This window comes from Carlito syrichta, unplaced genomic scaffold (assembly GCF_000164805.1).
Source record: "Carlito syrichta isolate Samal-C Ts95f unplaced genomic scaffold, Tarsius_syrichta-2.0.1 Scaffold314781, whole genome shotgun sequence".
NCBI lineage: Eukaryota > Metazoa > Chordata > Mammalia > Primates > Tarsiidae > Carlito > Carlito syrichta.
In genome coordinates this window covers 655134-681136 of record NW_007258877.1, presented here as the reverse complement: position 1 = coordinate 681136, position 26003 = coordinate 655134, and the positions used below count along the sequence as shown (strand labels likewise).

The following is a 26003-nucleotide window of genomic DNA, read 5'->3' as shown; positions in this document are numbered from 1 at the left end:
TTCTTTGAGACAGGTTCTCACTCTGTTACCCAGGTTGGAGTGCAGTGGCACAAACCAGTCTCACTGCAACCTCCTGGACTCATACACTATTTTTAATTTAGCTTCTTTCACCATAAACTTGTAGCCTCTTCTCAGCCTGGAGTACATGTATTAAGATGCCCCACTCTACAAAAAGAAGAAAATAGTGAACTTAAACTGATTAGTGAAAATTTCTTTGAGTTTGTGGAGTTAATAGACGCGGGTTCTGGTTCTAGTTCTGGCATCTAGTAAAACAAAATTTTTGTAAGGGATATTGTTAAGTTTGACTTGAGATAACGTATATAAAAACATGTCTTAAATTGTGAACACTAAGACGCAAGACATAATTATCACAGACTGAAGTATTTTATAGTGGCTCAGCAGAGTTTCACAATTTCTATTATAGTCAAAACACATTTTTTAACACGTTGGTTTTTAACTATGATATGAAATTTATATAAAAATAGAAACTCCTCAAAATTTTTGTAATACAGTTTTTTGTTTTGGATGATTCTTTATAGACAATAAATGATCAGCTTGGGTTAAAACTTGATTACTGTGTTATTGTGTAACATATGTATCTTGATTAGTATTTAATATAAATGATAAGGAAGAAAGGAACAGCTGCCTACAATATACTAAAAATGAACTTTAATCTTCCTTTTTTTTTTTTTTTTTTTTATTTGAGTTGGAGTCTCACTCCATCTCCCAGGCTGGAGTGCAGTGGCAATTCACAGCCACCTCAGCCTCCACCTGCTGGGCTCTGGTGATCCTTCTGCCTCAGCCTTCAAGTAGCTGGAACTACAGGCACGTGCTACCATGTCCAACTAAGTTTTTATTTTTATTGTAGAGAAAAGCTCTTGTCAAGTTGCCCGGGTTGGTCTCGAACCCCCAGCTTCAGGCAATCCTCTCACCTCAGCCTCCTGAAGTGCTGGGATGACAGGCTAAGCCACAGCACCCGACGAACTTTAATCTTGCACTATTTTTACTATTTTTTTTTCCTCTCTCTAGATTGCCCAATCACAAAAGAGCAGTGATCTTCCCAAACATTTAAAAGTCAGGCACGGCTATGTACCTCATACAGTTTCTCTTTACCAGACTTCAGAAGAGTAGGAGAACTTCTGTGTTCTGATAAAACAGGTCTATGCAGCTCCCTTCACCATGGAATCTATGTTGACTTTATCAACAGAAGAACTTATCAAGAAGAAAACTCTTAAGAGGTACAAAATCATTTGCATTGTAAGTACAATTCTTAATTTTTGGTCTTTCTAGCTTTGTGACAAATGTAAAGAAGGACATGATTGCCCCATTTCTATTTCTTTGTGTTGCTATTTAAATTTAAATATTTAAAATTATAAGATGTATTCAGCTTTCTCCCTTTTGACAACTCTAGTGCAAGTGAATATTTTAAATCCTATTTTGCACGTAATAAATTTGAGTAACAACAAATTAATGTTTGACTCATCTAAAAAGTTGGAATCCAGGACAGAACACTCTGTAGCACTGATTTTTTTGCATGATTATAATTACTCCCAGCTCACTTTTTTATTGCATGAATATTTTTAAGACAAGAGAGGGAGAAATTAAAATCAGTGTATCTCATATTCTTGACTGAGCTATTGATTTTATTCTATTTTACTTCACTCCTTGCCTGTTTTCTCTTTTTTGTCCTTTTATGTGGTGAGATCTTCTGTCCTCTACTTCCCACCCCACAGAAAAGCTTTTCTAGTTTTATGACTCTCTCTTCTCTCCCATTGCCCAGGTTGGTCTCAAACTCCTGGGTTCAAGTAATCCTCCCATCTCAGCCTCCTGAGTAGCTGGGACTACGGGCACATGCCATTGCACCAGCCTGTTTCGATGCCTGCTTCCTGGCCTCTCAACCAGTACCTCATGCCAACATCAATTGCATTATTTTTTTGCACTGATCTTGCCCCAGCTTTTCCCTGTGTTTTCCACTTTAGTCAATGTCTCTGTTTCTCTAGCATTGTTTCAAGGAGCAAACAAAAAAATGCATTCAAGCATCAAGCCCAGTAAACCCTCAATATATTCTATTTCTTCTTTACCCTTCTGGGTGCTTTCAACAGGTCTTATGCTATTTATTACATTTATCCTATCTTTTTAATTCAGGCAATTACAAAATTTTCCGGAGCAAAACTTGGGCATCATCTATTTCCCTTCTTTGCGTCCTACTAGTGGCTTTTTAAATACATATAAAGAAGCTCAGTATTTTAAAATAATTGTTTTAAAGTACTCTAATGTTTTAAAATTTTGACTGAAATTTCATGTAAACATTTTGAAAGCATCTGATGTGTTTCTAGCACTCTTTATGCAACCAAATGTTGGGTTTTTAGTGATTTTTAGAGCCCAGAGTATTCTTCCCAGTTAGTGCATAACATAAGACAGTTTAAGATACACGTGCACCCCAATATCAAGAAGCTTTTCCAGACTGGGTGTGGTGGCTCACGCCTATAATTCCAGTACTGTGGGAGGCTGATGCAGGAGGATCACTTGAACCCAGGAATTCAAGACCAGCCTGGGTAACATAGCAAGACTCTGTTGTTGTTGTTATTATTATTATTATTATTATTATTTTGAGTTGGATTCCCACTCTGCTGCCCAGGCTGGAGTGCAGTGGCACACTCGTGGTCACCGCAGCCTCAACCTATTGGACTCTGTTGATCCTTCTGCCTCAGCCTTCCAAGTAGCCGGGACTATAGGCACGTGCCACCACGCCCAGTTAATTTTTTGATTTATTGTAGAGATGAAGTCTCGCCAAGTTGCCCAGGCTAGTGTCAAACCCATGGGCTCAGGCAATCCTCTCACCTCAGCCTCCGAATGTGCTGGGATTATAGGCATGAGCCACCATGCCTGGCCCCTATTTTTTTTAAAGCAAGTGTTATTGAGAAGAGAGAAGAACTCCCACAGTGGGAGGGGACCCGAGTAGGTTGTCCTATTAATATTATTATGATCACTGTCATCATCATCTCATCATTATCATTATTTGAGTCAGAGTCTCACTCTGTCACCCAAGTTGGTGCAGCTTTGACCTGCTGGGCTCAGGCGATCCTTCTGCCTCAGGCTTCCAAGTCGCTGGAACTACAGGCACACACCACCACGCCTGACTAATATCTTCATTTATTGCAAAGACGAGGTCTCACCAAGTTTTTCCAGGCTGGTCTCGAACTCCTGGGCGCAGGCAATTCTCTTGCCTCACTTCCCAAAGTGCTGGGACGATAAGATTGAGCCACTGTCCCTGGCCTCCTGAACCTACTTTTACAAAATAAAAATATGTAAAAAAAAAATTACATATTCAGAGTAAACGATTATGGGAGATGAAACATGAACCTTTTACTCTCAAGGAGCTTACAGAATAATGCCGAGACCAAGTCACAAATATATGGAACAAATACAAAAGCACGAAATAAACACTGAGATTAATCAAAGCATTTTAAGCACAACTAGAGATTGTTGATTTTTCCAACAAGTTTGAACATGAAAATAAATGATGGCCGGGCTCGGTGGCTCACAGCCTGTCATCCCAGCACTTTGGGAGGCTGAGGTGAGTAGACTGCCTGAGCCTGCGGGTTCGAGACAAGCCCGGGCAACTTGGTGAGCCCTCGTCTCCACAATAAATAAAAAAATGAGCCAGGCATGGTAGTGCGCACCTGTCGTTCCGGCTCCTTGGAAGGCAGAGGTGGAAGGATTGCCGGAGCCCAGCAGGTTGAGGCTGCAGTGTCAGGAATATGTCACTGCACTTTAACCTGGGCGACGGAGTGAGACTCTGATTAAAAAAAAAAAATCAATAGTTTATGTAGTTATCTAAGCAAAATTTGAAGTTGTGTTTTTTCCTTTTGTGACTGTTTTTGTTTTTTACTTTCTTAAATAATGTGACTGTGTTTGTGTTGCCATTCTTAATGGCAATGCACAGCATTCGTTATGCAGCAAGCTTATCTTTGGACTTCATGTGTGGTCAAAGATGGCAGTGAGAAGGATTCTCTTGAATTTTATCATAGTTTAATCTAATCATGGCATAAAGTTCACCATACCCGAGAGCTTGGTCAGCAGACAATGACACAAACCAGCTTTGGTTAGGTGGTTTCCAAATTACTGTCAATCTATGAGCTGAAGATCAAAGCAGATTACTTGCCAATTAATTAAATGGATATCATATTTTTACATACTAGATATTTTTATTATCCTCTGATAGAGTAGGAAAAACAAACAAATTCAGCTCCCTAGGAATGAACCAGTTAAGGAGTTCACAGTTCTGGACTGCTTTTAGATAAATCATCGCCAAACAGGTGCTTAGTAAAAAAAGAGAAAAATGGTAAAGAAAAACAATTTCATCATCTTAATTCTTCCTTTGACTGAATATGAGGTTAAGCTCATTGCATTTGAATGGTAAATATATTTGAATTTGAAGGTCTGTAATAAGTGGTGTTTTAAAGTTCCTCCCAAACCCCCCTTCTTATTTTCAGGCATTAAATAAAATCATACACCTCTTAAATAAAATAACACACCTCTGAAGCACACCTATTAAATAAAATAACCCACTATTGGAGCTGGTATCCTGTATAACTTGTGTGCTGCAGGTACTTAGAATACTGAGAGAGGGTGATTATTTGTATATCTTTGCATATATTTTTTAAATTGTAAAAGTTACTTTTTCTTTTTGTAATAGGTTCTTCTTGCTTTGCTGGTGATTGTGTCGCTTGCCTTAGGCCTGGGGCTTGGACTCAGAAAACCAGAACAGCAAGGTATACCGCTCAGCCTTTTCTCAGAACATTCCTTGATATCTTCTTTCTCCTGGCCTTAATCCATTGAATCTTGTCTCCTGTCCCAAGCCTTCTCTCCTCTGCATACAGCATTCTCTCTCTAGGCGTCTCCCTCTCCCCACCCCACTTGTCAGGAGCCCACATCTGTGGCTGGAATTATCCACTGTCCCTTCTGGACTTCAGTCTTTCACCCTCATACAAACACCCCGGCTCCTCTGAGGTTCATGATCATTCCAGTGTTTTTCCCTTACCCTTCTTCACTTTTATAGAGGACTTTGATAACTGGCCCACAGACTTTCCATCCTAGCACCCTCTGTAACTGTCAGCATCTGATGACAAAGAATCCAGACACTCGACCTTGAAAATCTTTGTTGCTTCACTCCCATGGCCTCCATGACTACATACGTTGATGCCACGTTAGTATTGTTCCACCTTTGAAATCTCACAAGCTCTTGGCTAGGCAGCACCAAATTCTTGAAAAGTGGTGTACAATAAAAGCTTCAAAATGTTTCTTTCTCATAAGAAGCAAAGAAACATAGGGGAAACATCTCTTTGCTATACCCATTAGTATGAATAATAAATACATTATTTACAAGTGACTATATAAAAAAGAACTTCCTATAATCTTTTTACATATTGTTTTGGTACTTTTACTAAGGTGAAGTATGAAGCCAGCTGCTAGAGCAATCGTGTCCCTTTTCAATTTTGACTGATAATTTCTAGTTTGACTCAGTGGGGAAAGTTTTATTGCTTAGGAAGACTCTTAGTGAAGTTAACTGATAACTTTCTGGTCATGTTTTCACTTAAGAAACACTTAGCTCCCTGAGTATGACTTGAGAACACAGTAGAACTGGAAAGGTAAGTACTAGCCGGAAAATAACTAAGAGAACTTAGTCACTTGGCTAATGTGTTTCTGGGCCATGGTGCCAGTTCTTGATCCAACGACTGTTGGCAGGCAATGCTAGTGGTTTTATTCTGATATTCGCACACACGAATGCTCATAAGTTCTTGGCTCCCAAATCACGTAAACTGATTGCAAAAGGCATACTTAATCTCTGAACAAAACCTCCTATTGTTCCAGCTTTTTTCAGGAAGCTTTAGTACACCCACTGGCTGGCTTCCCAGAGTCATTTTTCCTTATTCTCTTCCTTTCACCTCTGCCAATCAGTCCTCGGGGCATCACTCTCTTCCCTCTCCCACCCAGGGATCGATATTTCACTCCAGCCCCTTCTGTGCCAGCATCCTTAACATATATTCATCCATTTAACTACACATGCTTCTACCACAGTTATTCTCCTAAACCCCAATCCTGAACCACGGTCACTGTTTTCCACTCCCTTCAGAGGCAATATATATTTTTTTCTAATGTGGGTTTTAAAATTTGTGCACGTTCTCACAAGTTTACTGTCTCGTGTATACATTTATTTTGTACTTATTCTTCAAAAATTGAATATTGACTATGTGCTTGGTACTATTCTAATTACTGGAGACACAGTGGTGAAACGAACAGACAACAATCCTGCCAGGAGTTTGCATTCTAGCATGGAAGACAGACAACAAAAACATAAATAAGTGAAATACCTATAATGTGATATGGAAAGTGCTAGGAAATAAGTGAGGGGAAAAAGGGGAATATGAAAGATTGAGTCAATGTGGGGGGTGTATGTGTGAGAGAGAAACATAGGGACACTTTGGGGGAAAACATTCCAGGTAAGAGGAATGTCAAATGCGGAGGCCTAAGGTAGGGGTTTGCCTGGCATGTTTTACTTAAGGAGTAACAAGAAAGTCATGAGCTAGAACTAAAGGAAGGTCATCATAAACAAAGATTAACCAGATAAGGAGGAGCCAGATCAAATAAGGGTCAATGTGTCAGAGCAGGGTCTTCAACTTTTATTCTGAGTGTGGTGAAGTGGCTGGAGGATTTGAGCAGATAGACTCAAAGTTAGGATGTACTCTGGTTTGCTTTTCAAAAGAATCCCTAGGACTGCTGTGGAATGAATAAACGACAAAGAGAAAACAAAAATAGAGAGACTAAGCGTGAAATTATTGTGATAATCTGGACAAACTAGTTTATTTGGTATCTATCCAACATTCCCTCTGACCTATGCTGTCTCCTGGTGGCTGAATTCCAGGTTGGCTTTAGTTGCTCCCCATTACATAAACTCTGCAGGTTTCCTTATAGAACCAGAGTGGTAGCTTTGTCCAGTATTTGGACACTGGACATACTTTAATGGGGTAGAAAGATTGTATTGACATATTGGATCTGGAGTGAGAGAAAGAGGAGTCAAGAATAACCTCAGGGCATTGTCTTGCTAAGCTACGGTGTGGCCAAGTGCTCTTTGAGTTATGGCCAGGCTATGTTTCCTGGCTTTGGTCCCCTCCCTTACCTTGCAGAGATGAGTCTTCTCTTTCTCTCTCTCTTTCAAATTTACTTTCTAAATAAACTATTTTTTCTAATGTAAAAAAAAGAGAATAACCTCAAGATTTTTGGCAAGAAAATATGAAATTTTCATAATTGAGATAGATAAGATTGTAGAAAGAGCTGGTTTGGGAAGAAAAATCAGGAGCTCAGTTTTGGACATGTTAAATTTGAAATATCTACCAGATGTCCAAGAGGAGAAATCAAGAAGGTAGTTGAACGCATGTGGCTGGCTTTAAAAGTGAAGTCCTGCCTGGGTGTATACCGTGGTTGAAAATCAGTATGAGGTGTGAGATTTAAATTATGTAACTGGGTACACCAACTTTAAAGAACTGGGGAGATGAGGGCAAACACACAGAAGACTAGGAAGGAGTGGCCAGGAAAGCTAGGTGATTGTTGTGTCCTGGAAACCAAGTGCAGAAAGATTTCCTAGGAGGAGAGTGAATGTATGCATATAAAGGCCACTTATGTAAATGGTTGTGATATATCTATATCTATGTAATGTTTTTCTTACTTTATCTTTGAGCACTTTTTAAGACCCATCTAAATGGCTGTGTACACATCCATTCTTTTTTTTTGAGTTATAGTCTCACTCTGTCGCCCAGGCTGGAGTGCAGTGGTACACTCACGGCCACCCCAGTGTCAACCTCTGGGCTCCAGCAATCCTTCTGCTTCAGCCTTCCAAGGAGCGGGAACTACAGGCGCGTGCTAGCACACCTGGCTAATTTTTTGATTTATTGTAGAGACGAGGTCTCACCAAGTTGCCCGGACTGGTCTCGAACCCACAGGCTCAGGCAATCCACTTGCCTTGGCTTCCCAAAGTGCTTCTACTACATGGTACACTTTGGCATATATCCAACATGCCATCAGACCTATGCCCTCTCTTGGTGCAGAATATCCAGGTTGACTGTAGTTCCTTCCCACCACAGAAATCCTTCAGGTTCTCTTATGAAGCTGTATGAGATTTGCTTGGCCATATACCAAAGAGCAGAATTTCTGGACCTTAGGGTTTATGTCTTCTAAACTCAGGTAAGCAGTACCAGATTGCTTTCTAGAATGACTGCCACAACCTACCCCACGTCCTCCACACCTCCCAACAACCCTTGGACTTATCCAAATCTCTAATTTTTGGCAGTGTATAGTTGGGTGTAGAATGAAATCTCTTATTTTGTGTTTCTCTGTCCTGTTACTCCAATCGAGTTGGTTGCTTTCTTGGTTTGGCGTATGGTTGATATTTTCATTCGCCTCCATGTTGTTAAAAAACATCCTGGTGCATTCCTAAAGCAGTGTGTATGAGAGATATAACTGAGTTTTTGACTATCTAAAGACATCTTTATCATCCCAATCTAATACTTGATGGTTTGACTAGATATTGAATTCTAAGAAGAAAATCATCTTTTTTTCCTAGAAATTTGAAGACATTACTTTCCTGTCTAATAACGTGCAGTGTTGCTTTTGTGAAGTGTGATACTATTCTGATGTGTGGTCCTTTGTAGATTATTCATGGTCTCTCTCGGGGGCTTTCACCAAGAGAACCCTGTATCACTCAGAATCCTGTTGATCTCTTAGTGTGTGAGTTTTGCCTTGGGAAACTTGATGGGCAACTTTGATGTAATAATTTATGTTCTTCTATTCTGGAAAATTTTTAGATTTGATTTCTTCAATAACATCATCTCCATTTTCCTTCCTTCCCCCCTCCCTTCTTTCTTTTTTACTTTTAGGCCCGATCTCCCTGTTTTAAGATCAATTAATTAGTAGCCTTAATTACATCTGCAAAATTCCTTTGTCATATAAGACAACAAATTCAAAGTCTTAGAGATTAGGTCCTGGAACCTTCTTGGGGATCATAACTCTGCCTATCACACTCCTATATTCAATTTTCATTACTGCTCTCATATTTTTATTTTCAAGTTACCCTGAATGCTGATCTTTTTTGTTTTTCTTTTAAATTATAGCTTTCTTTCTTATTTTATGGATGCAATAGCGTCTCTCTTTTCTGAGTATCTAGCGTGTGCGTGTGAGTGTGTGTGTGTGTGTGTGTGTGTGTGTGTGTGTGTGTGTATGAACTTTCCTGCTCCCTGCATTATTTCTTCTTCAATCAGATTTTTCTTTGATCTTTTTTGTTTTGGTTTTTGTCTTTCCTGTTGGATGCTATCCTGCCGTCCTCAAACGTCTGTGGACCATCTGTTTTCTTTCAGAGGGTGAGGCTTGTTTGTCTTTTCTCGTTATGGTCACCCTCTTCCGTGTCTGGTCCCTGTGAGGAAAGCCACTCTTAATTACTCCAGATTATGAACCTCCTTGTCTGGAGTAGAGGCAATGTGGATAGCCACTGGTCTATACCCAGCTTTTACCCAGTTTCCCTATATTTTGCCTTTTGCCTGTCCCTCTCTTCAGCCGCATAATAGTGCCGCGTGTCTCCCTCTCTCTGCAGTCCTGGAGAAAGTCACTTGACTTTTTACCTTTCTGGGGACACCCTGCTCTTAATGCCTACCTGATGCTTTCTTCGTTCTATTTCTGTCTTTCCATTTTCTTCTCTGCTTACATCTTCTGTTATTTGATTGAGAGTGTGTATGTCTTTTTAAAAACGATTTTCCCTGTTCTTTTATGAGAATTTTGTGGAATTTAGGGGGCTTAAGGAGGTCAGTGAGTCTTACCAACCAGCTACGTTTAATGTGAAAACTGTATGCTAGTTTGTAGTTTGCTTTTTTCAAATAACACCGTAAGCATTTCTCAAAGTCATTAAAATCATAAGCTATAATGTTTTAAAATAATTTCCACTGGCATCCAGAAATGCTTATGATGCTATTTATGTGGATACTTTCATAAATTTTCCCTTCAATGTACATTAAGTTTGTTTCCTTTTTTTTTTCTGAGTTGGAGTCAAGTCTCACTCTGTCACCCGGGCTGGAGTGCCGTGGCACCCTCATGGGTACTCCTGCCTTGACCTGCTGGGCTCAGGCGATCCTTCCACCTCAGCCTTCCAAGTAGCTGGAACTACAGGCATGCGCCATCATGCCCAGCTTATTTATTTATTTGTTTGTTTATCTGAGTCAGAGTCTCACTCTGTTGCCCAAGCTAGAGTGCAGTGGCACACTCACCACCACCTCAGTGTTGACCGGCTGGGCTCAGGCAATCTTTCCGCCTCAGCCTTCCAAGTAGCTGGAGCTACAGACACCCGCCACCACATCTGGCTTATTTATTTATTTATTTATTTATTTATTTATTTATTATAGAGATGATATCTTGTCAAGTTGCCCAGACTAGTCTTGAACCCGTGGGCTCAGGCAACCCTCTCACCTTGGCCTACCAAAGTGCTGGGATTATAGGTGTGAGCCATCACACCCAGTCATGTTTCACCTTTTTGCAATGATAGATAATACTGTAAAAAACATTTCTGAACATAGATCTTTGAGCGATTCTTTAGGATAGTCTGGAAGTGAAATTACTGAGATCAGAGGGTATGAAGTTGTTTTTAACTAATATAAAATTTAAACATATACAGAAGTAGAAATCCTATTTTAATAAATCTCCATGCATCCATCACTCTATCAATTTATGACCAATCTTGTCTTATTCATACCTTTCTCTACTACCGTCTCTCCATATTATTTTGGAGCTACCATTTCATTTCCATAAACATTACATTGCATATTTCTAAGAGATAAAGATTCTTTTAAAAAAATATATCATGGGCCAGGTTCAGTGACTCAGCCTGTAATCCTAGCACTTCGGGAGGCTGAGGCGAGTGGATTGCCTGAGCCTGCAGGTTCGAGACCAGCCTGTGCAACTTATTGAGACCTTATCTCTACAATAAATAAAAAACTGGCCGGGCATGGTAGCGTACACCTGTAGTTCTGGTTACTTGGAAGGCTGAGGCAGAAGGATTGCTGGAGCCTGGAAGGTTGAGGATGGGGTGGGTGGTTGTGAGCGTGCCAGAGTGAGACTCCAACTCAAAAAAAAAAAAGTCCTGTACCCATGCTTTCCTCTCTCTCCTTTGGCCTCCTGACTGAACCTGTTGCTTCTCCATCTGGCCCTGTGTGGCATGGCTTGCCCCCTCCCCTTGAAACTACAAATAATAAACTCTTCTTTCAAGGCAATAAATAAATAAAAGTGCAAAAATAAATACATAAATATTGGGACTCCTTTAGAATACAAAACAGAAAGCAAGTATCGTACGGGGATTACAGATAATCTTCAGTGGGTCTGTGTAGCAAGGTGAAGTCTAATGAGCTGGGCACACACTCCTTGCACAATGAGAACTCTGGATTCCCCCTGTACACAATTGCTGACATGTTGATGACTCTAAGTCAGTACCTTTAGAGTCTCTCTTTCTTTCCTGAGTTTCAGACCCAAATATCCAGACCCTCTCCTACATATATATATATATTTGCTTTGATCTAAAAAATAGAACTCCCCTTCTTTGGGGGCCTTGGTCTACATCTTAAAAGTCATCCTTGGTTCATCCCTCTTCTTCACTCTTTATAGAAAGCTGCCCTCCTATCAATTGCACTTCAATTTCTCTTAGCTCTATTTATACCCCCGTGTCTACGGCTACTATCTTCCTTTAGACTGTTACCATTTCTGGATTGGGTGAATATCTCCTGCTTGATCCAAGAGTTTCCATCCCCGCCTTACTCCTCTTCATTGGTTTTCCAGAATGAGTTTCTAAAACACAAATCTAATTCCGTACCGTCCGCTCACTCTTTTTTTTTTTTTTTGAGTTGGAGTCTCACTCTGTCACCCAGACTGGAGTGCAGTGGCCGCTCCCAGCCACCGCAGCCTCAACCCGCTGGGCTCCGGCGATCCTTCCGCCTCAGACTTCCAAGTGGCTGGAACTTAGGCGCGTGCTACCACGCCCGGCTGATTTTTTGATTTATTGTAGAGATGAGGTCTTGCTGCCCAGGCGGGTCTCGAACCGGCGGGCTCAGGCCATCCACTCCCCTCAGCCTCCCAAAGGCGCGGGATGACAGGCTGAGCCACTGAGCCCGGCCTGCTCACTCTTTACTGACTTCTTGTTGCAAGGCCAGGCTTCAGACTTCTTAGCATTTGCCTTTATCCTCTCTCCAGCCTGTCTTTACCTTTAAACTCGAACTACCCCTTAGCCATCACGACTTTTCTGCTGTTCAGATTTGCCTTTCCTAGTCTCACTGTTTCTAAAATTCCTCATTCTTTCCCAAGATTCAATGGGCTCTTTCCCTTCCCTGGCTAGTTTTTGTCCCAAGCCCTATATACATTCCTTGTACATATCAGTGTCATTTTCATCACATTGCGCTGGCGGGTTGTGTATACCCTAGCAATCATCTACGAGTATTTGTCTGTTCTCGTCTGTGATGAGGACTTCCGTGTGCTTCCAACACCTATGTATGAGATATTGGGTAACTCCTAAATGTTGTGTCCTTATTTCTTTGACTCACCAGGCAGCTGCAGGAAGAAATGCTTTGATGCCTCCTACAGAGGACTGGAGAACTGCCGGTGTGATGCAGAATGTCAGAACCGTGGCGATTGCTGCTGGGATTTTGAAGACACCTGTGTGAAATCAAGTATGAATTCCGAGAATAAGTTTATGAGTGTGTCGGTTGTGCTGGCATTAATGCATGTCCAAATTTTCACCTAAACGCCTTGTGTGTTAGTTGCTTAAGGCTGCCATAACCAAGGGCCAGAAACTGGGTAACTCAAACAAGAGAAATTTCATCGTCTCACAGTTCTGGAGGCGAGTAGCCTAAAATCTAGGAGTTGGCAGGGATGGGTCCTTCTGAAAGTCGTGAGGCTGATGCATGCTTCTGTCTAGCTGCTGGTGAGTTGATGACAATCTTTGGTTTGTGGTGGCTTGTCTTCATCTTCATATGATCTGTGACTCTTCACATCATCTTCCCTGTGTGTCTGTGTCCGAATTTTCCCTTTTCTGAAATTTTTTATTTTTATCATTTTATTTTTATTTTTCTTAAGAGATAAAGTCTTGTTATGTTGCCTCGGCTGATCTCAAATTCCTAGACTCCCGCCTTGGCCTTTCAAAGTGCTGGGATTATAGGCATGAGACACCACGCCCAACCTAAAATTTTCCCCTTTTGTAAGAACTCCAGTCATACTGGATCAGAACCCATTCTAATGATCTCATTTTACTTGATTGTCTGCAAGCAATTTGGAACCATTTCCAAATAAGGTCACATTCACAGGCAGTGCATCTTTTTAGGGGACACAATTAAACAACTAACATCTTCTATGCAGGGTCTTCTTACCATGTCCCCTTTTACTGTGGTAAACATAGAGTTCACACTTTATTGAACTGAAGTTGGGGAATAACAGACTGCAGTAAATGAAATGCTATATAATTACAAAAGTTTCCATGGAGTTTTAGTATGGCTTAAGTTAAACATCCTATTTTGTTTCATTTGCGGTGTTTCTCAAACTTCAGGGTGTGTAAGACTCATTTGGAAAGCTGGTGATTCTTGGTCATTCGGATGTCAGTGTTCCACAGAGCCCAATATGAGGAACAGTAGGTGGAAGAGACAGTTTGCAATGTTGAATTCTCTGAGTAACCAGGGAAGGTAGGAGTGGGGGCGTCTAATAGTTGGAAGAGAGTGAAGATTAGAACAGAGTTATTGACCTTATGTTCTCTGAAAAGGCAAGAGGGAGGGGATAGCCCAGTATAGAGATCTGGGTTCCTTTTACTCAACCCCTAAAAGCCTTTTCTTTCTAAGTAAATACTAAATGCTGGAAAATGAAGAACTCTGTGTCTAACGGAAGCACTTAACAGTCACTTACCTGGTGTGTTTGTCTAAGCACAGGGCTGATGCTGATTTTAGCCACCGTGTCCTAGCAGGTGGCCATGAAAAGCAACCCTACTCAGCTTCTTGCTGCTTTCAGCAATGGGGCTTATTTTATTTATTTATTCTTGAGTTGGAGTCTCACTCCGTCGCCCAGGCTGGAGTGCAGTGGCACACTCACAGCCACCCCAGCATCGACCTGCTGGGCTCCGGCGACCCTTCTGCCTCAGCCTTCCTAGTAACTGGAACTACCGGTGTGCACTACCATGACTGGCTAATTTTTTATTTATGGTAGAGATGAGTCTTACCAAGTTGCCCAGGCTGGTCTGGAACACCTGGGTTCAGGCAGTCCACTTGTCTAGGCCTCCCCAAAGTGCTGGGATGACAGGCTGAGCCACCGAGCCTGGCCCAATTGGGTTTGTTTAAACTGACCTGATCTGAAGGCTGAGAGGACCCCCAGAGACATGGGTTGGGAGCTGTTCTGTCACCACTGTCACTCTCCACTGGGAAGTCCTCTGCCCTTCCTATATTCTCACAGACATGACTGTGCTCCTGTCACTTCTGTTGTCACCCTCTCTTTCTTGCTTCCTGTCCCTCGACAAGCCTGGTTAAAGCTGCTCTTGGGTGGCAATAATCCACCCAAGCTAATGATTCTTCATCACGGTGAGCTCCTGCCCTCCGGTGGGAATAGGGAGTGTTCAGAGCTTCTCCATACTCCCAGTGACCCTGCCAGATAGAAGCGAGTTCCAGCTTATAAAGCTATATTTCTGCCACTCCTGCTAATGGAGAAAAGTGGTGGGCTGCCCCTCATTTGTTATTATATTATGTATTTCCACTTATTAATACAGATGAACCAATCATTTGACTCTATTCTAATAATATAGGGAGAAATGCATGTCTTTTGTATTGGATACTTAAAACGAATGCTCAGAACTGAACTTTGTGATTTTAAAGCTAAATTATGGACGTGCAATGCCTTTCGTTGTGGAGAGAGTAGACTAGAGACGAGCCTTTGCTCTTGTGCTGATGACTGCCTGCAGAAGAAAGACTGCTGTGCTGACTATAAGAGTGTTTGCCAAGGTAAGCCGATGGTTATTGACTCATTTTCTTTGTGAGTTCAGTGGCACTCTGTGAGGATCCCAGAGCCATCCTAGACTGCAAGAATTAAAGCAAGTCAGAGGGTCTTACTCCAAATTGAAGAAGAGGCCAAATGTGTTTACTGTGGGAAGAAATGTGGTTAGCACACTGTAGAGGAAGGAAACTCGTAGGAGTAATGTAGAAAAGCAGAGACAGCTTCAAGTTCCATGTTTGTCTATAAGGCGTGGCTTTTTCAACTGAATGACATACTTGTAGTTTGTGATCCTGAATGGCAGATTCTAAAGTTAAACATGGTAAAAGATGTTATGTAGCTCAGATATCTACCTATCAAGCCAATGTTGTTGTTGTTGAAACAAATGGGTAAATAGCTAAGGACTTTAGGGAGTTATATGTAGAGTCAAGATTAGAATTCAGGTTATTAAATTCCTGATTCCACCTGCTCCTCACTTTATAAGTGATGCAATTTTTTTTTTTTTAATTGTAGAGATGAGGTCTTGCTAAATTGCACAGGCTGGTCTTGAACCTTGGGGCTCAGGCAATCTTCTCGCCTCACCAAAGTGCTGAGATTGCAGATGTGAGCCACCGAGTCTGGCTTAAATTTTTCAAATCATCAGTTTCTTAGAGCACTGATGACATTTATGAAACATGCACATACGAAGAGTTTATAAAACATTGTGCATTTATTCTTACATGTTTAAACTTAAGTTATCTTCAAAGTACTCTCCATTTAATGCGATACACCTATCAAGACACTTTTTCCACTGTTCAAAATAGTTTTGGAACTTGTCGATTTGGATGCCTTTTAGTGCTTCTGTCATTTTCTGTTTCACCTCTTGCACACCGGCAAAACGTTTCCCTTTGAGGACTATTTCATCCCAGGAAACAAACCAAAGAAAGGATTGTTTGAGGCAAGATTAGGTGAATAGGGAAGGTGGGGTATGGGGGTTTGTGCTATTTTGGGTCGAAAACTGCCAAACACTCAGTGCAGTGTGGGTAGGTATGTTGTCATGGTGGAAGAACCAGTCACCTGTTTGTCACAACTCGGGATGTTGCCTCTGCAAATCATGACACACAACACTGGCTGGTACATTGACGCTGATGGATTCTGAGAACACTTACCTAGCGGGGGAAGCCTGTATTATAAGGGGCCCACCATCCAAAAGTTAATTCTGTTTTTTGGGGTCCCCCCTCATGTACATAGCAACAAAATTTCTTCAAACTTTCAACCCCTTTTCATAACATCACATTCAACTGAGCTAACATAATTTAAATATTTTTAGACAAAAAAGAGAGCTTAGGTTTAATTCTCTCTCTCTCTTTTTTTTTTTAGTTAGAGTCTCACTTTGTTGCTCAGATTGGAGTGCAGTGGCACACTGCTCACGGCCACCACAGCCTCGACCTGCTTGGTTCAGGTGATCCTTCCGCCTCAACCTTCCAAGTAGCTGGAGCTACAGGCACGCACCACCACGCTTGGCTAATTTTTTATGTATTGTAGAGATGAGGTCTCACCAAGTTGCCCAGGCTGGTCTCGAACCCGTGAGCTCAGACAATCCTCTCACCTCGGCCTCCCAAAGTGCTGGGAATATAGGCGTGAGCCACCACGCCCAACCTAATTCCCATTTTTGAAATAGGAGGGGAATGTTATAGTAGAAACTTTATTAACTATAATGTAGAATAGAAAGTAAGTTTTGTACTAATAGATGACTCAGTTCTTATATAAAATGTGATTGAAATGCATCTTAAAAGAATTATCAGAAAAGAAAAAAAAGTCTGAAGTGATAACTCCTTTTTAAAATAATAATTGTTCAATATTTAATAGTGAATACTGTATCATTTAAAAATTCCTCTAAACTAACAGAGGCAAGTGTAGATTCTAATCTGCTTCTTTCTCTGATAAGTTCACTGGCCACACTACCTCTGACCTCAGTATTTGTCCGTCTGCTCCAATTTTAAAACTTTTAACTTTTCATCTCATGACCGATTGTTAGATCATGTCATGAAGTTTTCTACTGAATTCATTGCACAACATTGTTTGAATTTAGCAGAAACAAAAGTAATTGTTATAGGCATTGTTAAAGTTTATCATGACCACTAATTGGTAACTCTAATGCTGTTAATTTTAATCACTTCAGTTTATTTATTTATTTGTTGTTGTTGTTGTTGAGAAAGTAGGAGTTTATCAAGTAGACAGAAAAGCTCCTGCAGCAGGAGGGGACCCAAAAGAGGGTTGTCCAGTTTATTTTAAAGATAAATCTATTTCTCACTCTGAGGGTTCAGCACGTTATATCTTAAAATGTTAAATGATTTTTGTCAAAATTTTATCTTCAGAGAGTAGTTAGAGAGAATTTAAATTATTTTTATGCAAGAAACCAGTGGGTTACTTTCATACTTTAAGTTTAGAATTTCTAAATTTCATGATAAATTTCTACCATATAGAGAAGTTGAGAGAATCATATCATATTGTTCCCTTAAGTCCATCACCTATCTTCAGCAGTTTCAATTCATGACCAGTCTTGCCACATACTGACAAACTATAATTTTAAATGTAAGGGGAGCATATCAAAGATTTACTAACTCATTAATGAGATAACCAACTAGAGTAGAAAGTTAATTCAAAGAGAATCAGAGACTAAGTATAAATAGGACTTGACAATGTTGGGATACAAGTCCTAAAACTGTATCTTTTGGTGCATCAGAAATGATTTGCATTTCTATAGGACAACCCATTTGCTATCGGACAAAAATTAGTTATATTGATATCAGTTTCTACTAGTTGTCTGATTTGTAAAATGAATGGTAAAGAGTAAGCTAGACTGGGTGTGGTGGCTCCCTCCTATAATCCAGCACTTTGGGAAGCCGAGGTGGAGGATTGCTTGAGCCCAGGTTCAAGACCAGACTGGGCAACATAATGAGACTCGTCTCTATAGAAAAAAATAATAATTAGCTGAGTGAGGTGGTGCATGCATCTCCTGTCCCAGTTACTCAGGAGGCTGAGGTGGAAGGATCACCTGAGTCCAGTCGAGGCTGCTGGTAAGCCATGATTGTGCCACTGCACTCCAACCTAGGTAACAGAGCAAGACTCAACTCAGGGAAAAAAAATAAAAGAGAAAGCTAGATAAAGAAACAGACCCCTAGAGACTTGAATAATCCATAGGTGAGCTTTTTAGATAATTCCCAGCAGGACCCTAAAATGAAGCCTAGTTATCAGTCCTTCTTTTGCCTATTTCCAAGCTTTAGATGATTTTTCTTTAATAAGTTAAACTTATCATTGCCCCCAACCTCGCTTCCAAAATTGTGGATCGTTTCAAAGCATATCCTAGGGTTAATAGTATTCATTTGTGGCCAGGCACAGTGGCTCAAGCCTGTAATCCCAGCACTTTGGGAGGCCAAGGCGAGAGGATTGCCTGAGCCTACGGGTTCGAGACCAGCCTGGGCAACATGGTGAGACTTTCTCTCTACAATCAAAAAAATTAGACAGGTGTGGTAGCACGCGCCTGCAATTCCAGCTATTTGGAGGGCTGAGGCGGAAGGATCGCTGGAGCCCAGCAGGCCGACGCTGGGGTGGCCGTGAGTGTGCCACTGTACTCCAGCCTGGGTGACAGAGTGAGACTCCAACTCAAAAAAAGGGGGAGGGGGTCATTGTCCTACAGAGTTCTCCAGTCTGGGTTTTGCTAAATACAAATACATCATCTGTGATTTAAGTAATTTGTCATCTTTAACATTTTCTGCAAGTTAGTCGTTAGAGCCAGAGGACTGTTCATATTCAGGGATGATTCGTTTATTTTTGCAAGTATTCTTTGGTGGTGGTGGTGTTACTTTTATCAAGAGGCACTTCAGGTCTGCAGGTGTTTTTTTGTGGATGTCAGCCACTGAAGATCACTGCCTAGATCCATGAGGGGCTGAAAATTGTGATTTTCATATTCCTTCATTTCTATTTCATTCATTAGCTACAATGTTCTATCATGAGAAATACCCATGAAGCAAGTTTTTTTTGTCATTAAGATTTTAAGCATTTGTTAAATGTCTCCCGTTTAGTATTAGCTATTCTCATTGGCCATTTGTTTTGTGGAATCTTTTCTTTCTCTCCCATTTTTTTAAAGACGATGTCTATATTTATTAAGCCCATTTATTCTAGGTTATTTGGGAAAATATTGCCCAGGAGGAAAACAATAACATTATTAAGAAGAAATGTCCCTTTTCACCTAAAGGAATCTCCTTTGTTTTTCTTGGTAAAGATTGGTTTCCTGGTATTCACTTAGTGTAAATTACTGGTCTCTGACAGTCACCAGAAGCCCTGTCTTTGTCAACAAGTAAAAGCACACGTTATGTTATGTGTGTTGAAAGAATTAGCCACAGGACTAAATTCAGAGCAACACAAATGAAGCAGTTCGAGATGGTGTCCTTTGAACCAAGTGTTCTTCTTTTTTCTTGTCCATAGTATAGCATCTAAAGATTTGGATCTTATGTTTTTCAGGAGAAACCTCATGGGTGGAAGAAGCCTGTGACGCAGTCCAACAACCTCAGTGTCCAACAGGGTGAGAATGAATAATACGGGATTTTTTGCTTCCTATAACAGTGGCCCATGGGAATGTAGTTGAGAGACGTGGTGGAATTTCCTCAACTCTATTTACTTTTCAAAACAGAAAAAGTTGACGTAGGATTAGATGTCTTGTGGCTTCCAAGTCCTAATGGACTTCTGTTTATTTCTTACAAAGCACTTTATATTAATTTGCTATATTCAAATCCTACAGCAAAGACTTAAACATTCATTGGGGTATTAAGTAACATCCCAGGGTCCCATGGTAAGAACCGGAATTGAAATTTCTCCTGCCAGGTCTCTTCTGCTAACATCCCGATACCTCAAATTTCTTCTGACTGAAGAAAGGGGAAGAAGTTTGTGAAGGCCTCACAGTGAAAGGGAGACCCTGAAGGGTGGGTGAGGAGGGATATGTCGGGGCACAGGTGATGAATGTTTTGGGGGACACTTGCACCTCCGCGCCCTATATCTCCTCCATGAGTCTGGTGGCTGCTCCCCCAACTGCCTGGGCTTGTAATGTGCCCACATGCCTCAACGTGGGTGTGAATCCCCCTCTCCTCCATCTACCCCTCTACCCTTCACACTTTTCTGGGCCAAGCAGTGGGAGGAAAATGGTGGGGGAATAAAGGAGAAAGAATGCTTGACTTTAGGATGAATCTATGGAGACATTTTATTTTTTTATTTTAACTAATGAACTAATTAGCTAGTTCATTTTAAGTCGGGGTCTCACTCTGTTGCCTAGGTTGGAGTACAGTGGCACAATCATGGTTCACCGCAACCTTGAATTCCTGGGCTCACGTGATTCTACCGCCTCAGCCTCCTGAGTAGCTGGGACTACAAGTGTGCACCACCACACCCAGCTTATTCGTAGAGCTGAGGTCTCACTCTGTTGCCCAGGTTGGTTGCAAACTCCTGGGCTCAAGTGATTCTCCTGCCTCGGTTTCCCAAAGTGCTAGGATTACAGGTGTGAGCCGCCCTACCTGGCCACAATGGAGGCATTTTTCTTTTTTTAAGATGTGGGGTACAATTCAGGGTTAGGGACATAAGTGGTCATTGTACAGGTGAAGTTTGGGCCTACCATTGATCTTCACTTCGCCTGGTTTGGGATCGGGTACCCTTATTAGTATTTTGTGCCCATCCCCCTCCCCAGGCAATGATCTGCTACTGCCAATCCCTTTCATGTAGTATTATGACCAATGTTCAGTGTCCGCCTATGAGTGAGAACATGTGGTACTCAGTTCTTTGTTTCTGTGATAGATCACTGAGTATGATGGACTCTAAATCCATCCAAGTTGCTGTGAAGTCCATAATTTTGTCGTTCTTTATAGCTGTGTAATATCGTGGATGCATTTTAAATTAGTATTATTCCATTTTTAAAATGTGTGTGGATAATGTATCATGCTACTTTGGTTTGTAGCTCAGTCACCCTGTTGAGCAGTTTTGAGGTGGAAGAACAAAGGGTTTAGAATAAAAAGGAGACTTGAGTTTCAGTCTTGAATTTGCCTGTGGAACTTCGCTTTCATCATTTCTCTGAGCTTCACCTATAAAATCGGAATAATAATAATCGTAATGCCAAGTTTAGATGAGCTTATGAGAGAATTAGATGATCTAAAGTAAGGGAAAATTCTTGATATGCTATACAACAATAGGTCAATTTTAGTTCTAGTTCATGGAACATAGTAAGTACTCAAAAAATTGTTAATATTTTTCTAGTGGAATTTTTCTTTAGTGGCTTGTTTTATTAGATGAACTTGATACTTGAGTTTATTAAGGTGTGCCCAGAATCAAGCAGCCTAGATATTTATATGACCTTTTCTCACGGCTCAAATTCCACTGGCAATTCAGCTCTAACAAAAGCATAATAATAATACTAGCTAGCATTCGTATAGTTCTTATTATGTACCAATATGTACATTACACAACAATCATCTTTCATATCGTTCCTCATAAAATACTCTTTGAGGTAGGTCCTGTTATCTCTCTCTTCCATTTATAAGCAACATGGAGGCACACAGCTTGAAGTAACTTCTGCAAGGTTACATGGCTAGTGAGTGCTGGCAGCAGAAAGCAAACCCAGGCAGTAAGGCCCCAGAGAGCCCCTGGGGCCTGATACTCCTTCAAGTCATAACCTGAGCCTGTGACACTGTGCAACTGACCAGAAAAAGGTTTAAGGCGTAGAAGCGTGGGAAGAATTTTTTGGGTCCCCAAGACTCCTCCTCCTGTTGGTAACTAGAAGGACACAGACATTAGGTGAGCAGAAAGGTTTTCACCAAGGCCTTTAAAAAAAAATTTTTTTTTTAATTTTAAAGATGTGGGGTATAATTCAGGGTTAGGTATACAAATATTCATTATGCAGATACCCTTGTTGATGAGACATGCTCACCAAGGTCTTTGTAAAGAGCCCCAGCAAACCTAGGTGACTGAGCCCAGATGATTAAGAAGATTTGCCAAGAAGATACAAATGTTATTCCAGGAAATAATCACTATACCATGATTCATAAAAAAGTACCAGCCACCTGTCTTGGTTATGGAAGTACTGTATAAATTGATATAGATTGTTGGGAGAGGATTGGGACCAACTATTTTAGTATCCTTTGAAAGTTTGTCCTTAGACCTTAGACTAGAACATTTGATCTTTAGGAATGTATCTTAAGAAAACAGTTAAGTGTTTCCACTGTAAGAATGTTCACAACAGCAGAGTGTAAAATACACTCTGTAGCTAGCTTGGAAAGTCAAGGCAGCATTAAGAAAGTGGTATACTAGACCTTTGGATCCTTTTTTTTTGTTTGTTTTTTCAGTCGGAATCTCACTCTGTAGCCCAGGCTGGAGTTCAAGTGCAGTGGCACACTCACGGTTACTACAGCTTTGATCCACTGGGCTTGGGATCCTTCTGTCTCAGTCTTTCAGGTGGTTGGGACTATAGCTAATCTTTTTTTTTTTTTAATTTTTTGACAAGGTCTCACCAGGTTGCCCAGTCTGGTGTCGAACTCCCGGGCTCAGGCAATCCTCTCATCTCAGCCTCCCAAAGTGCTGGGATTACAGGTTTGAGCCACTGCGCCCGGTCTTGGATCCCGTAGTTCATAGACCTTGGTTTTAAGCAGCAATGTTATATTGATGGCATATTTATGAAGGTACAAATTCTAGTCAGAAATATGCTAATGACTTTATTAAAGATGAGTTGTTGTTTTTTTTTTTGAAAGCAGGATTTATTGAGAGGACAGGAAAACTCCCACAGTGGGAGGGGACCCGAAGGAGTTGCCCCAAAATAAGTATTTTAAAAAGCAAATTGCACTAGGTCACTTTAATGTCTTGATGAATTTTCTGCACATTGTTGTTCAGTCTTAATTTTCTATGTTTATTTTTAAATTGGGGCATATCATAGTTTATACACACTGAAGTCCTCATACCTTAAGTGGGTGGTATAATGAGATTTGGAAATTCATGAACCTGTGGAACTCACCAATATAGGATATTTCCAAGATATAGAATATTTTCACCACCCCAGAAAGATGCCCATGTCTCTTCCCACCCTCTGCTCCCGAAAGCCAATTACCATTCTGATCTCTATTATCATAGATTTCTGTTTGAGAATTTCATATTAATGGAGAGTAGGCCATAGGTTTCCTTATGTCTGGCTTTGTTGGCTTAACCTGATGTTTTTGAGATTCGTAAATGCTATTGCATGTACTACATCTCTCACGGGGGCGTTTGCACAGAGTATTTTCCATGAAAAAAAAGTCCATAGGTTCCATTCCCTTTCCGTGTTATCTCTATTTGTTCTTTAGGGCTCAGCTCATGTCATACCTTTGGAGAGCTTCCTCTCACCTTAACCAAGACTGAGTGTGACACCCTTCTCTGTGCTTGAATGGCACTCTGTATGCAATCCTAGCCCATGCCATGCCTGGCTACTTCTCCTTTCCATCCCCTGGATAAGGACTGTAACTCCTTTAGGCCTTAGTTCTCAGCATCTAACATAATTTCTGACTCAAATATTTGCACATGAGTTATTCTATAATAAATGAATAATCTGGGAAGCCAAGTAAGACATTCTCCAGACTCTCTTCACAGTTTCTTTTACAATGGAGAATTAGATGGCTATATTTTTTCTGGGTTTTACTCAAGCACATTAAAATAAATGGAAATTATTTTCTTATTTTAGCTGGTGTCAGCATTCAGGATTTTTTTTTTTATCATACCGAGTAATTTGTCAGACTTTTTTTTTTTTTTTTTTGAGTTGGAATCTCACTCCGCCACCCAGGCTGGAGTGCAATGGCATGCTCACAGCCACACCAACATTGATCTGCTGGGCTCAGGCGATCCTTCCACCTCAGCCTTCCAAGTAACTGGAACTATAGGCACGTGTTACCACGCCTGGATAATTTTTTATTTATTGTAGAGATGAGGTCTCACCAAGTTGCCCGGGCTGATCTCGAACCCGCAGGTTCAGGCAATCCACAGTCTTCTGCCTCTCAAAGTGCTGGGATTATAGGCTGAGCCACCGAGTCCAGCCCAGAATTTTAAAAGAGGTAGTCTTACCAAATTTCTTGAATAAGTATGGTTTTTTTCAAAACTGTAGATGTGATGATCTTTGAGTGCATAGTTGAAAATGATTTCTTTTGCATATTCACTTGCATGTGCTATATTTGGAATTTAAGACAAATTTATTGTGTTCATAGCTGCTATTCATAGTAGGTCCAAATTGGAAAGTACACAAGCAGTCATCAACAGTCAAATGAGTAAATTGTGATTTATCCATCCACTGGAGCCTAGACAACCATGAGAATGACTTATCCATAATTACTTGCAGCAATATGAATGAATCTCAAACATAATGTCAAGTAAAAAAAAACCAGATTCAACAAAATGGTTCTATTTTCATATACATATAAGTACAAGAATCGGCAAAACTAATCTATCCTGTTGGAAGTCAAGATACCAATCATCTCTGGTGGGGATGTGGTTTGCAGAGTTTGGCAACTAAAGGAAGCACAGGGTGCTGATAATTTTGTTTCTTGATCTCGGTGATGATTACAGCAGAGTTCAGTTAGTAAAAATCTACCAAACTATATATCTGTGAAATGCATGTGTGTAATACAAGTACATTTTAAAAAGTGAAATAAACACTAAGCTTTAAAAAGACAGTCTCTGACCATTGCCCAAAAGTTACCTCTATCATTTTCACTTAAATGCTGGTCTAAAGGGGATTGCAATGCTTTTTAGGTGTATATAAATATCCTGAGATAGAAAAAAAGTCCAAAAATGTAGAACTTTACATTAAATAAACATCTAATAAACTATAGACTTTCTAAATTGTAGATCACAATTATCTCCAAAAGATGGTAGAATTCAGTAATCATTTTACCTGACCCAGAACTGTTTTCTTACTGTACTTTCTAACATTTTCTAATCTAGAGAATTGTAAGCAGTACAGAAAAGTGTAGTTTTTTAACAACCAAAATAATAGGCACATTTTTTATTTTTCATTTTCAGGTTTGACCTACCACCAGTGGTCTTGATTTCCATGGATGGATTTAGAGCTGAATATTTGCAAACATGGAGTACTTTAATGCCAAATATCAATAAACTGAGTAAGTCTTCTACAACTAGTGGCATACAAATGACAAAGACACGTAGTCTCTAAAATAACACAACTTCTTTCTGACTTTTGACGTTAGTGGTTTGTCTTATTTAGCCCAGATCTTCTCAAGATCTTGATGATCTTGGTATCAGTTTTCAGCAGGGAATGTATTTTATCAATTTTCGGCAGGGAGTATATTTTTATACCTGGTAGCTGCTCCTACCTTTTTCTGGTAGTGAGTTCATCTTTCTGCCTCAGCCTTCCAAGTAGCTGGAACTACAGGTGTGTGCCACCATGCCTGGCTAATTTTATGATTTATTTTAGAGATGAGGTCTCACCAAGTTACCCAGGCTGGTCTCGAACCCCTGAGCTCAGGCAGTCCACTCACCTCTGCCTCCCAAAGTGCTGGGATTACAGACGTGAGCCACCTCACCCAGCAAGATAAACTACTTTCATCTGCAAAGCAAGACGCATTGTTTCCTCCGTTTCTCTCTTACTCCTTTACAGACCTTTAGAAAAGAGATGATAGTTGTCCAAATCTAGGACTTATCACTAACTGATGAATTATTTTGTTCTTGAAAGTTAATTAACACTTCTCAGGTTCTGTCTCCTTATTTAAATTTCTGGATATCAAATCCCATATCCAAAAGGGAATTTAACTAGCCAGGTTGCCTGAACCCCTTTTGATGTGGAAGTTTTTTATTTGCTCATCACAATGAGAATTTGAAATGATATCAATGACAACAATATTCAACCATAAGAGCTTTCTGCTTTCTAAAAATGAACCGGGCATGGTAGCGCGCACCTGTAATTC

General features: G+C 40.5%; 1 protein-coding gene across 1 annotated transcript in view; it reads left to right on the top strand.

The window, feature by feature from the left end:
* The first annotated feature begins 1029 nt into the window (after positions 1 to 1029).
* The window catches only part of ENPP3 (ectonucleotide pyrophosphatase/phosphodiesterase 3), a 102391-nt gene continuing 77417 nt past the window's right edge, over positions 1030 to 26003 (top strand). The window contains exons 1-6 of the mRNA XM_008071885.2: positions 1030 to 1257; positions 4700 to 4775; positions 12630 to 12752; positions 14931 to 15056; positions 19549 to 19609; positions 25102 to 25199. Of these exons, the coding sequence (XP_008070076.1) occupies positions 1180 to 1257; positions 4700 to 4775; positions 12630 to 12752; positions 14931 to 15056; positions 19549 to 19609; positions 25102 to 25199 (562 nt within the window). The 5' untranslated portion in view covers positions 1030 to 1179. The remainder of the gene's footprint in view (positions 1258 to 4699; positions 4776 to 12629; positions 12753 to 14930; positions 15057 to 19548; positions 19610 to 25101; positions 25200 to 26003) is intronic.